The sequence below is a fragment of the Haliotis rubra genome, unplaced genomic scaffold (genome assembly GCF_003918875.1).
Source record: "Haliotis rubra isolate DU_JTF1 unplaced genomic scaffold, ASM391887v1 Scf820, whole genome shotgun sequence".
Taxonomy (NCBI): domain Eukaryota; kingdom Metazoa; phylum Mollusca; class Gastropoda; order Lepetellida; family Haliotidae; genus Haliotis; species Haliotis rubra.
Genome location: NW_025767547.1, coordinates 162,855 through 175,775, shown reverse-complemented (window position 1 = coordinate 175,775; position 12,921 = coordinate 162,855). Strand labels below are relative to the sequence as shown.

General features: G+C 44.2%; 1 protein-coding gene across 4 annotated transcripts in view; it reads right to left on the bottom strand.

The window, feature by feature from the left end:
* LOC124262091 (fatty-acid amide hydrolase 1-like) overlaps positions 1–12,921 on the bottom strand; it is a 34,462-nt gene that overhangs the window by 3,333 nt on the left and 18,208 nt on the right. For all 4 annotated transcript variants that reach the window (XM_046696534.1, XM_046696536.1, XM_046696535.1 and 1 more), the window contains 7 exons: positions 10,686–10,726; positions 9,404–9,528; positions 8,456–8,581; positions 6,884–6,981; positions 5,383–5,482; positions 3,738–3,775; positions 1,898–1,937 (listed from right to left, as the gene is read on the bottom strand). In XM_046696534.1, the coding sequence (XP_046552490.1) occupies positions 1,898–1,937; positions 3,738–3,775; positions 5,383–5,482; positions 6,884–6,981; positions 8,456–8,581; positions 9,404–9,528; positions 10,686–10,726 (568 nt within the window). The remainder of the gene's footprint in view (positions 1–1,897; positions 1,938–3,737; positions 3,776–5,382; positions 5,483–6,883; positions 6,982–8,455; positions 8,582–9,403; positions 9,529–10,685; positions 10,727–12,921) is intronic.

Genomic DNA, 12,921 nt, shown 5'->3' with positions numbered 1-12,921 from the left:
TACTCTATGCTGATGGCAGATAGATCTAGAGACTGTACACAATGTATGGCTAGGTGTGTGTGTGATATGATGATGATATTTAAGGAAAAGCATGTACAATGTGAATGACCCCCCCCCCCAATGTCATGTACAAAATCATTGCCCCAACCCTCCCTTCCCATAATTTCAGAGCATAATTTTATAATATTTTTGTGTACAAAAATTGCTGACCCCTTAGTACATGTGTACACAATTGCTGACACCCTCCATCCCCAACTTCCAAGAACAAAATGGGTAACCATGCTGTTCCATGCTCAATGATGGCAGACAGTCCTCTCTATTCTATCATCAATGACGGCAGACCTTGCTATTCTATGCTCAATGATGGCAGATAGACCTTGCTATTCTATGCTCAATGATGGCAGATAGACCTTGCTATTCTATGCTCAATGATGGCAGATAGACAGACCGCTCTGTTCTATGCTCAATGATGGCAGATAGACCTCTCTGTTCTATGCTCCATGATGGCAGACAGTCCTCTCTGTTCTATGCTCAATGATGGCAGATAGACCTTGCTATTCTATGCTCAATGATGGCAGATAGACGTCGCTATTCTATGCTCAATGATGACAGATAGACCTTGCTATTCTATGCTCAATGATGGCAGACAGTCCTCTCTATTCTATCATCAATGATGGCAGATAGACGTCGCTATTCTATGCTCAATGATGGCAGATAGACCTTGCTATTCTATGCTCAATGATGGCAGATAGACGTCGCTATTCTATGCTCAATATAGCAGATAAACCTTACTATTCAATGCTCAATGATGGCAGATAGACCTTACTATTCTATGCTCAATGATGGCAGACAGACCGCTCTGTTCTATGCTCAATGATGGCAGATAGACCTCTCTGTTCTATGCTCAATGATGGCAGACAGTCCTCTCTGTTCTATGCTCAATGATGGCAGATAGACCTTGCTATTCTATGCTCAATGATGGCAGATAGACCTTGCTATTCTATGCTCAACGATGGCAGATAGACCTCTGTTCTATGCTCAATGATGGCAGATAGACGTCGCTATTCTATGCTCAATGACGGCAGATAGACCTCTCTGTTCTATGCTCAATGATGGCAGACCTTGCTATTCTATTCTCAATGATGGCAGATAGACCTTGCTATTCTATGCTCAACGATGGCAGATAGACCTCTGTTCTATACTCAATGATGGCAGATAGACGTCGCTATTCTATGCTCAATGACGGCAGATAGACCTCTCTGTTCTATGCTCAATGATGGCAGATAGACCTCTCTGTTCTATGCTCAATGATGGCAGATAGACCTCTCTGTTCTATGCTCAATGATGGCAGATAGACCTCTGTTCTATACTCAATGATGGCAGATAGACGTCGCTATTCTATGCTCAATGATGGCAGATAGACCTCTCTGTTCTATGCTCAATGATGGCAGATAGACCTCTCTGTTCTATGCTCAATGATGGCAGATAGACGTCGCTATTCTATGCTCAATGACGGCAGATAGACCTCTCTGTTCTATGCTCAATGATGGCAGATAGACCTCTCTGTTCTATGCTCAATGATGGCAGATAGACCTCTCTGTTCTATGCTCAATGATGGCAGATAGACCTCTGTTCTATACTCAATGATGGCAGATAGACCTCTGTTCTATACTCAATGATGGCAGATAGACGTCGCTATTCTATGCTCAATGATGGCAGATAGACCTCTCTGTTCTATGCTCAATGATGGCAGATAGACCTCTCTGTTCTATGCTCAATGATGGCAGATAGACGTCGCTATTTTATGCTCAATGACGGCAGACCTTGCTATTCTATTCTCATCTATGGCAGATAGCGAGTTCTATTATCTCATCAGACATATTTCACACCATCTCACCTCTATATCCTCTGCTAGTTTGAACCACTGTGGCACGGTTCTGCAAGGAATGGTAAACAATCGTGAAACCGGCACCAAACCACACCGCCTGGTAAGTACACTTTTATGTCGAAGAATCCTGGACCCTTATTCTCGAAACGTTTGTAGCCCTAAGAATGCTTAACTTTGATCGTAGCCAATGTGTTTAGAATGGGCTTAAGAAGTTTGTTGGGCTACGGACATTTCGAGAATAGCTAGCCTGTATTCTGACTTGTCATAAAACCACAGTGAATCTACATCTGACCATGAGTGAGTGAGTGAGTGAGTTTAGTTTTACGCTGCACTCAGCAATATTCCAGCTATATGGCGGCGGTCTGTAAATAATCGAGTCTGGACCAGACAATCCAGTGATCAACAGCATGAGCATTGATCTGACCATGAACAGAAAGAAACAATTTCTTTGAACACATGATGAGAAGTAATTCAAATACTGATTTTACTGACAAATTTAGCTCTGTATGAAACAGTCTGTGGGCTAACCTTTGTTTTCCAATCATCTCTTGATGGCAGCAAAGCCTTATTTGATGCAAGTTCAGCAGTGTACATATGTAAGCAGACAATCCTGTTTATTGTGTGTTGATTAGTGTTGTATACAGCTAGATAAATATGGTGACTGTAATAATAAGTCTGAACCAGACAATCCAGTGATTGACATCATAAGTATCGGAATATAATGACCAGAAATTTGCTTGCCCGACTAGTGTTGGGAATTGGTTGAAATCTCACAATTGATGATTGGTTCAATACCAACGACCAATCATCGAAAAAAAATTGGTTAGCGTCATTTTTTAGATTTTCCTATTCAGGTTGTAGTTGCAGATAAGTATAAAGAAAAAAACATTTGGTTCTCTGTTGTTGTTTTTAGAAACTGCACAAATTACATTTGCAGATTTCACATCCAGTGTAAAATGATTCAGTTCCAGTGTAACATTAACTTCCCAGATTCTTCAAGAAATATTCAGTCATGACTTTTCAGAAAGTGAAGTGAGTTTTCTTAGAAATAAACACGTTTTCAGGCCCTGACAACGTCCTAGATATGTTCAATCATCAAGTATTTCAAACTCTATTACAGCGGTTCCAAAATCGTTTGTGTTCGATTATGAGAAAATGTGATCGATTGCTTGGTCGTTTGGCCACTGCGACCAATCTTCGATTATTTCAATTAATCGGACCACCACACTAAAAAGTCATCCTTGCACGTTGAGGTGCTTGGACTTCCTGAGGGCAGAACACGATCATGACGGGTTTGTATATTTTAGTTCCTCAGGATGGAAACAAACCTGTGTGTTCAATTTAGTCAGAATACAAAACTACTGAATTTGCTCAATTCAAAATTGACACTAACATATCTGATTTCAAATGGACATTTACAGATTCGGAAAAACTCAAGACGTAAGCATATGAACCTTGAATAGCTCAACTACTGAGGACACAAAAAGGATGTATAGTTGGACTGAGTATACCCTTAATCAACAACTCCTTATGAGTGAGTGAGTGAGTGAGTGAGTGAGTGAGTGAGTGAGTGAGTGAGTGAGTGAGTGAGAGAGAGTGTGAGTGAGTGACAGCGTGAGAGGTTAACAATGGAAAAGAAATTTACAGAGGCAAATATGAATTTTGTGATAATTTAGATCATGGTCCAATCAAGGGTTACAGTTCCAAAATCAAGATAAAGGCAAATCCAGTTTGAAACATGCGAAGTGCTGGCTTTTTTACCAGATGTAACTAAGCACAGTGAGCTCCGCTCTGTCGGCCATCTTGTGCCCTATTTCAGTAAGAAAATTAGTAAAATATTGAGTCTTACTCCTGTTTCAGTTTGATCGTCTCCGCAGCATCTGCATCCTGTAACAGCAGAGATATCATCTTGGTAGCACTAGCATCTCCATCAAACAGGCCAGTGTCAAACACAATAACCTTCAACAGTCCCCTCCCAAAACAGTGTATACTTACACTGACCTCCACAAAGCATGTACCCAAAATGAGCTGTACCTTCTACACACAATATACTCACATTTAGCTGTAACCTGCTCATAGCATCTACTCACACTGAGCTGCACCCCTCCATATACACACGAGCTGCACCCCTCCATATACACACAATGAGCTGCATCCCTATATATATATACACACAATGAGCGGCATCCTTCCACACGGTATTTACTCACAATGAGCTGCAACCTCCACACAGTATATACTCACAATGAGCTGCACCCTCCACACAGTATATACTCACAATGAGCTGCAACCTCCACACAGCATATACACACAATAAGCTCCACACAGCATATACACACAATGAGCTGCACCCCTATATACACACAATGAGCTGCACCCTCCACACAGCATATACACACAATAAGCTGCACCCTCCACACAGCATATACACACAATGAGCTGCACCGCTATTTATGCACACAATGAGCTGCACCCTCCACACAGTATATAGTCACAAGCTGCACCCTCCACATAGCATATACTCACAATGAGCTGCACCCCTCCATCTACACACAGAGCTGCAACCCTCCATATACACACAATGAGCTGGAGCCCTCCATATACACACAATGGACGCACCCCTCCATATACACACAATGGACGCACCCCTCCATATAGACACAATGAGCTGCACCCCTTCAATTACAAACAATGAGCTGCAACCCTCCATCTACACATTGAGCTGCACCCCTTCAATTACACACAATGAGCTGCACCCCTCCATACACACACAATGGGCTGCACCCCTTCAATTACACACAATGGGCTGCACCCCTTCATTTACACACAATGAGCTGCACCCCTCCATACACACAATGGGCTGCACCCCTCCATACACACACAATGGGCTGCACCCCTTCAATTACACACAATGAGCTGCACCCCTCCATACACACAATGGGCTGCACCCCTTCAATTACACACAATGGGCTGCACCCCTTCAATTACACACAATGAGCTGCACCCCTTCAATTACACACAATGAGCTGCACCCCTCCATATAGACACAATGAGCTGCACCCCTCCATACACACACAATGAGCTGCACCCCTTCAATTACACACAATGGGCTGCACCCCTTCAATTACACACAATGAGCTGCACCCCTTCAATTACAAACAATGAGCTGCACCCCTTCAATTACACACAATGGGCTGCACCCCTTCAATTACACACAATGGGCTGCACCCCTTCAATTACACACAATGAGCTGCACCCCTTCATATACACACAATGAGCTGCACCCCTCCATATAGACACAATGAGCTGCACCTCTTCAATTACACACAAAAAGCTGCACCCCTCCATATACACAGTGAGCTGCACCCCTTCATATACACACAATGAGCTGCACCCCTTCATATACACACAATGAGCTGCACCCCTTCAATTACACACAAAAAGCTGCACCCCTCCATATACACACAATGAGCTGCACCCCTCCATATACTCACAATGAGCTGCACCAGCAGGCTGAGAGGCAGCTTCACTAAGTATGGGATCTTGAGGACGTAGTAACTAAGTCGACAGCTGGGGTCCAACACATCATTGTCCCTGAGAACAATATGGATAAAACAGTAACCCAGATTAACATCTGACATTGCTTCCTAGCTGATCCTCAGTAAACAAACACTGATGATATGGTTTTGTTTCACAGTGGAACTGTTGTTTATCACCAATCCTTTAAAGACTGGTCTCTTTCCTAACCTATGCTTCGATCCAGAACAACAATAACAGCACAGTAAATGGTCAGTATACAATACACATCTCATTGTCAGTTGTTTATCCAGTACATTCATCTTTCATGCATATTGATCATATCTATAAATTGTGTCCTATTGTGCCTCCTTCATGAACTTAGCAGCAAAGTAAGATGCTGTATGTCTTTAGTTGTCAGTCATCTGGATCTCTATCCCATCCTTATTTGACACCTCTATTGGTCTCAGTGCCTGACAGCTCCAGCAGGACAAGCCATAGGGAGATAACACCTCCATTGGTCTCTGTGCCTGACAGGTCAAGTAGGACGAGCCATAGGGAGATAACACCTCCATTGGTCTCTGTGCCTGACAGGTCCAGCAGGACGAGCCATAGGGATATAACACCTCCATTGGTCTCAGTGCCTGACAGGTCTAGCAGGACAAGCCATAGGGAGATAACACCTCCATTGGTCTCAGTGCTTGACAGGTCAAGTACGACAAGCCATAGGGAGATAACACCTCCATTGGTCTCAGTGCTTGACAGCTCCAGTAGGACAAGCCATAGGGAGATAACACCTCCATTGGTCTCAGTGCCTGACAACTCCAGTAGGACAAGCCATAGGGAGATAACACCTCCATTGGTCTCAGTGCCTGACAGGTCAAGTAGGACGAGCCATAGCGAGATAACACCTCCATTGGTCTCAGTGCCTGACAGGCACAACATGACAAACCAAGGGGAGATAACTCCTCCATTTGTCAGTGCTTGACAGGAACAGGAAGACAAGCCAAGGGGAGATAACTCCTCATGGTCAACCCTCAGCAACATATATTATGTCACATATTACTGATTATCATATTGTCAATTATTACGTATGAGTATTCAATTTTTTTTAAAAATCATAAAAAGAATTACCTTCACTGTGACCCCGACCGTATCAATAGGTCACTCACCATCTTTTCAAATGATGGTAATGACCAAAGGATTTTATGTAATTTCATTGACAGATAATAAACAGTTAATTTATTGTATGTACTTTAAACATAGAACATGAATGTAACATGCAAATCCAATTACAAAAGGCAGAGCGGCAGCCATATATATTGATAGGTGAATACTTTGTTCAAGGTTTTGATTGAGAAAGATGAATCATATAGATGTGGTAAACAGTTCATCACTGTTATGCATTCATGGTTTTAATGGAATGGTAAAATCCATGACTGATTCTTGGTCCAACAATCTCCAAGAATGGCTACTCACAGATAGGAGTTAGCTTCTGCCCCGCCATCTCCAAACACAGCCTTCGTAAAGAGGTCATTAAACATGTACCTCACCCGTGGAGGCTCAAACTTCACCACCTGCAACATCAACACACCCGTGGGTACAAGGGACTTGTGTGGGAGTTATCAGTCACTGCTTGGCTGGACCATATATTGTTATCAGTTACTGCTTGGCTGGACCATTGTTACTGCAAATCACGATAGAAAAACTTGAATACACTATGCCTTTCACAATGTGGTCAAATGTAACGTAGAGTGTGACCCTACACACAGTGTGACCCTACACCCGGTGTGACCCTACACACCGTGTGACCCTACACACGGTGTGACCCTACACCGGGTGTGACCCTACACCCGGTGTGACCCTACACAGTGTGACCCTACACACGGTGTGACCCTACACCCGGTGTGACCCTACACCCGGTGTGACCCTACACACAGTGTGACCCTACACCCGGTGTGACCCTACACCCAGTTTCACCATACACACAGTGTGATCCTACACCCAGTTTGACCCTACACACAGTGTGATCCTACGCCCAGTTTGACCCTACAGTGTGATCCTACACCCAGTTTGACCCTACAGTGTAATCCTACACCCAGTTTGACCCTACACACAGTGTGATCCTACACCCAGTTTGACCCTACAGTGTGATCCTACACCCAGTTTGACCCTACACAGTGTGATCCTACGCCCAGTTTGACCCTACACAGTGTGATCTCACGCCCAGTTTGACCCTACAGTGTGATCCTACACCCAGTTTGACCCTACACACAGTGTGATCCTACACCCAGTTTGACCCTACAGTGTGATCCTACGCCCAGTTTGACCCTACAACCAGTTTGACCCTACACACAGTGTGATCCTACACCCAGTTTGACCCTACACAGTGTGATCCTACGCCCAGTTTGACCCTACAGTGTGATCCTACACCCAGTTTGACCCTACACCCAGTGTGATCCTACACCCAGTTTGACCCTATACAGTGTGATCCTACACCCAGTTTGACCCTACACCCAGTTTGACCCTACACAAAGTGTGATCCTACACCCAGTTTGACCCTACACAGTGTGATCCTACACCTAGTTTGACCCTACACAGTGTGATCCTACACCCAGTTTGACCCTACACAGTGTGACCGTACGCCCAGTTTGACCCTACAGGGTGATCCTACGCCCGGTTTGACCCTACACACAGTGTGACCCTACACCTGGTTCGACCCTTTACACTACATATGGTATGACCCTTCACCCAGTGTAACCCTACACAGAGTTTTACCCTTCACCCAGTGTGACCCTATACACAGTGTAACCCTACACAGAGTTTGACCCTTCACCCAGTGTGACCCTACACAGAGTTTGACCCTACACCCAGTGTGACCCTACACAGTTTGACCCTACACCTAGTGTGACCCTTCACACTACACCCAGTGTGACCCTTCACACTACACCCAGTGTGACACTACATACCGTGAGACCCTACACCCATTGTCACGCTACACCCAGTGTGGCCCTACAAACTACATACAGCGTGATCCTACAAACTACATACGGTGTGACCTCTCTTCTTCAGTGCTACAACGGCCATGTCCACACCTCTCTCCACTGCAGGGACAGGTTCCAGGAAACCATTGCTTTTAAAGTAGCCAATACGTAATGACTTCCTGCTCTCATAAATCTGAAATAGACACACAGTAAAACCTCATTAGGCATGACTATCTGTGTGGAAAGCTCCCGCTCTGCACACCTGCTGTGTTCTGCAATGTTAACATGAAAGGATATTAATACAGGCAGGTCACCCACACCATCAGGGCATGAGGACACCCATCAGATGATCTTTCAAAGTGGGCACATTGTTGAGCTATTCATAGGAACCAGTTCCACCCCTGAACAATAAAATGGGGGAACAACAGCATAGCATCAGGCATGCACATGTCAGCTTGTACAGACACATGACTTGCCACAAAATAACATGAACACTTCACTCTGACACAGCACACAGACTCGGGGCTGAGAGTCCTCGTTTTATCACCTAACAAGAATGATCGAAGTAACATTCAATGATTGATTGGCGCGACCCTCCCAAGTACCGAGCTACCATCCTTCCGTACATGCTCTATCCACTAAACCATCATTTTACCATCTGCGTCACTATCACCTTGTTAAAGACTTTCTATTCAAGTACATTCACAAACAGAAACACTTGAGATGCAGGACCCGTGAAGATCCAAGTAAGAATTCGTCTTCAGTAACCCATGCTTGTCGGAAGATGCGACTAACGGGATAGGGTGGTCAGGCTCGCTGACTTGGTTGAAACTTTATATCCCAATTGTGTAGATTGATGCTCATGCTGCTGATCCCTGGGTTGTTTGGTCCAGCCTCAATTATTTACAGACTGCCGTCATATAGCTGGAATATTGCTGTGTGTGGCGTTAAACAACATACCAACCAACCAACATTAGATGCAGATTTTAACACCCACAATACCTGGGCTACTCACCTCGGTGTCAAAGGGCACAATCTGAACCAAAGGCCAGGCATTGCTGAGGGCAGGGACCAGTAAAGCCTTCATGCACATCATCAGGCTGTCAACGTCTTTAGCCATCGGACCTGCCGCCACCTGTACTACAACATCAGGACACTCCATACACTGAAACCTCATCAGTCCAGACACTCGTAATCAGGGCACCTACCGTTTGCACTTGGAACAATATACAGGAACTAATAGGATCTACAATGCTGTATGTAGTGTTCCCCCTAGGCACATTTAGGAGGGCGCTGCGCCCTGCCCTTTGATTTTTGCGCCCTGCCCTTTTTGTTTTGCGCCCTGCCCTTTTCGCCTCAATCCCAGTTTTTTTTCCAGCTGTGCTTGATTTTACAACAACCCGTGTGTATTTTCCGGATTTTATTAGGGACGGACTTCTCATGATTAGCCTGAATGCATCGTCAGTTTCAGACATTGACTTGAAGAAAGTTGTGAACAGATACTTGGCAAGAAAGAAAAGAAGACTGTAAATTGTTGTTTGCGTGTTTTGTGAAATTGTAAACAAATGTGATAACAGATTAATGCCTTGAAATGCTTTTTTTTCTCCAAATTTTGATCTTAAAATACAAAATGAGAAGAGTAATAAATGAACTTTAAAAATAAAATTATAAGAGCATTTGACTTCATATACATTTTGTTATTGTTATTTTTTCAATAATCCTCACCAAAATGCCCTTTTAGATTATGAAGTGCCCTTTTTTTTAAAGTTACCCTGCCCTTTCTGAATCCTAGGGGGAACACATACAACATAAAAAAATAATCATGTAACCGGGACGTGAATGGGAATACTGAGGACCAGACACTGGTTACGGTATGTCGGATCTATTCTTTATTGACAGACACCCCTGTGCGTGACACTGGGGTGTAGAAGAGCCACGTCTCCAAGATGAATATATTGCTGCTTTAGATCTGACGTGTTAGTTGTTTGTGCTCTGAACTGCGATCGGATTGAAGTGAAGTGCAATGGCTGACGTGCCGTTAGTGTTGAGTGTTTTAAAAGAACCAATCGACACAAGGGGCCAAGCAAGTCAAAGGGCACAACACAAGCGATGACACAATCTCTTGACACCCCTTATACCCGTAATGGACTAGGCAAGATCTAAAAATAACCATAGACTAACGCTTAATAATGATACTGCTTGCGTTAAAACTATAGACAATGACAACTTCAAATGAACCAAATCTTACATTACTTCATACCTGCCACAATCATATGTAGTAAATATACAGATCTTACCCAAGGTTTGACCACTGCCCAGTGGAAACATCCCTGATGACCTGTGAACAAATCAGAAACGGGAATAAATCCATTTCTCAATTTCACTCAATAATTTCAATGAGTTTGAGTTTCACAAACCAACATTCAATGATAGAGAGAACTGTTCATAATGTCCCTATTTTATATGGAGACACATTTTCCACACGGTAAGTGAGTTTGGTTTAACAAGCTTTGAACCATAGTGTCTTGTAATTTTAAAATTTAAAGACTAGCATCCTTTTATATAGTGTTGAGACCCCAGTAGTGACAATATATACCTGCAAGTTTTTTGCATTACAAATCCCTGTGCTTTGAAAATAAATTCGAGTTCTGTAAATAATGACATTAATAGTGAAAGTGGAAGCACTTGTTAGTCCAGGAAGGGTGGGAAGGAGACATTATGTTTGTGAAGACGTAAATAATACTCCAAAGAATTGCTATCCCTCAAAACCACACCATAGAATTCCAAGGCTAAAAAACAGAGGTATTATTTTTCATAAAAATAGACGTAAATAACACTTAGATGAATTGTTATCCACCATAACTATACCATGGAGTTCCAAGTCTACAATCCTTGTGCTATCATTTGTTTCAATGGTGAAGTAAATTGTATGAAATTTGTCACATATTTTAGGCTAAAAACCAGAGGCATTATTTATTTTAAAAATACAGACCTGTCCTGGACAGTGGAACAAAATAACTACCAGTATTGTATGACTAGCTTACCCAAGTGTCTCCACGGTCAGTTTGAGGCCACGGTATTGTATGACTAGCTTACCCAAGTGTCTCCACGGTCGGTTTGAGGCCACGGTATTGTATGACTAGCTTACCCAAGTGTCTCCACGGGCTTGAGGTTTGAGGCCACGGGTTTGAGGCCTTACGCGGTATTGTATGACTAGCTTACCCAAGTGTCTCCACGGTCGGTTTGAGGCCACGGTATTGTATGACTAGCTTACCCAAGTGTCTCCACGGTCGGTTTCAGGCAACGGTATTGTATGACTAGCTTACCCAAGTCTCTCCAAGTCGGTTTCCACGGTATTGTATGGTTTCCAAGGCTCCACGGTATTGTATGACTAGCTTACCCAAGTCTCTCCACGGTCGGTTTGAGGCCACGGTATTGTATGACTAAGCTTACCCTAGTCTCCCACGGTCGGTTTGAGGCCACGGTATTGTATGACTAGCTTACCCAAGTGTCTCCACGGTCGGTTTGAGGCCACGGTATTGTATGACTAGCTTACCCAAGTCTCTCCACGGTCGGTTTGAGGCCACGGTATTGTATGACTAGCTTACCCAAGTCTCTCCACGGTCGGTTTGAGGCCACGGTATTGTATGACTAGCTTACCCAAGTGTCTCCACGGTCGGTTTGAGGCCACGGTATTGTATGACTAGCTTACCCAAGTCTCTCCACGGTCGGTTTGAGGCCACGGTATTGTATGACTAGCTTACCCAAGTCTCTCCACGGTCGGTTTGAGGCCACGGTATTGTATGACTAGCTTACCCAAGTCTCTCCACGGTCGGTTTGAGGCCCGATATTGTATGACTAGCTTACCCAAGTGTCTCCACGGTCGGTTTGAGGCCACGGTATTGTATGACTAGCTTACCCAAGTGTCTCCACGGTCGGTTTGAGGCCACGGTATTGTATGACTAGCTTACCCAAGTCTCTCCACGGTCGGTTTGAGGCCACGGTATTGTATGACTAAGCTTACCCAAGTCTCTCCACGGTCGGTTTGAGGCCACGGTATTGTATGACTACTAGCTTACCCAAGTCTCTCCACGGTCGGTTTGAGGCCACGGTATTGTATGACTAGCTTACCCAAGTCTCTCCACAGTCGGTTTGAGGCCACGGTATTGTATGACAAGCTTACCCAAGTGTCTCCACGGTCGGTTTGAGGCCACGGTATTGTATGACTAAGCTTACCCAAGTCTCTCCACGGTCGGTTTGAGGCCACGGTATTGTATGACTAAGCTTACCCAAGTGTCTCCACGGTCGGTTTGAGGCCACGGTATTGTATGACTAGCTTACCCAAAGTCTCTCCACGGTCGGTTTGAGGCCACGGTATTGTATGACTAGCTTACCCAAGTGTCTCCACGGTCGGTTTGAGGCCACGGTATTGTATGACTAGCTTACCCAAGTCTCTCCACAGTCGGTTTGAGGCCACGGTATTGTATGACTAGCTTACCCAAGTCTCTCCACGTCGGTTTGAGGTTTGAGGCC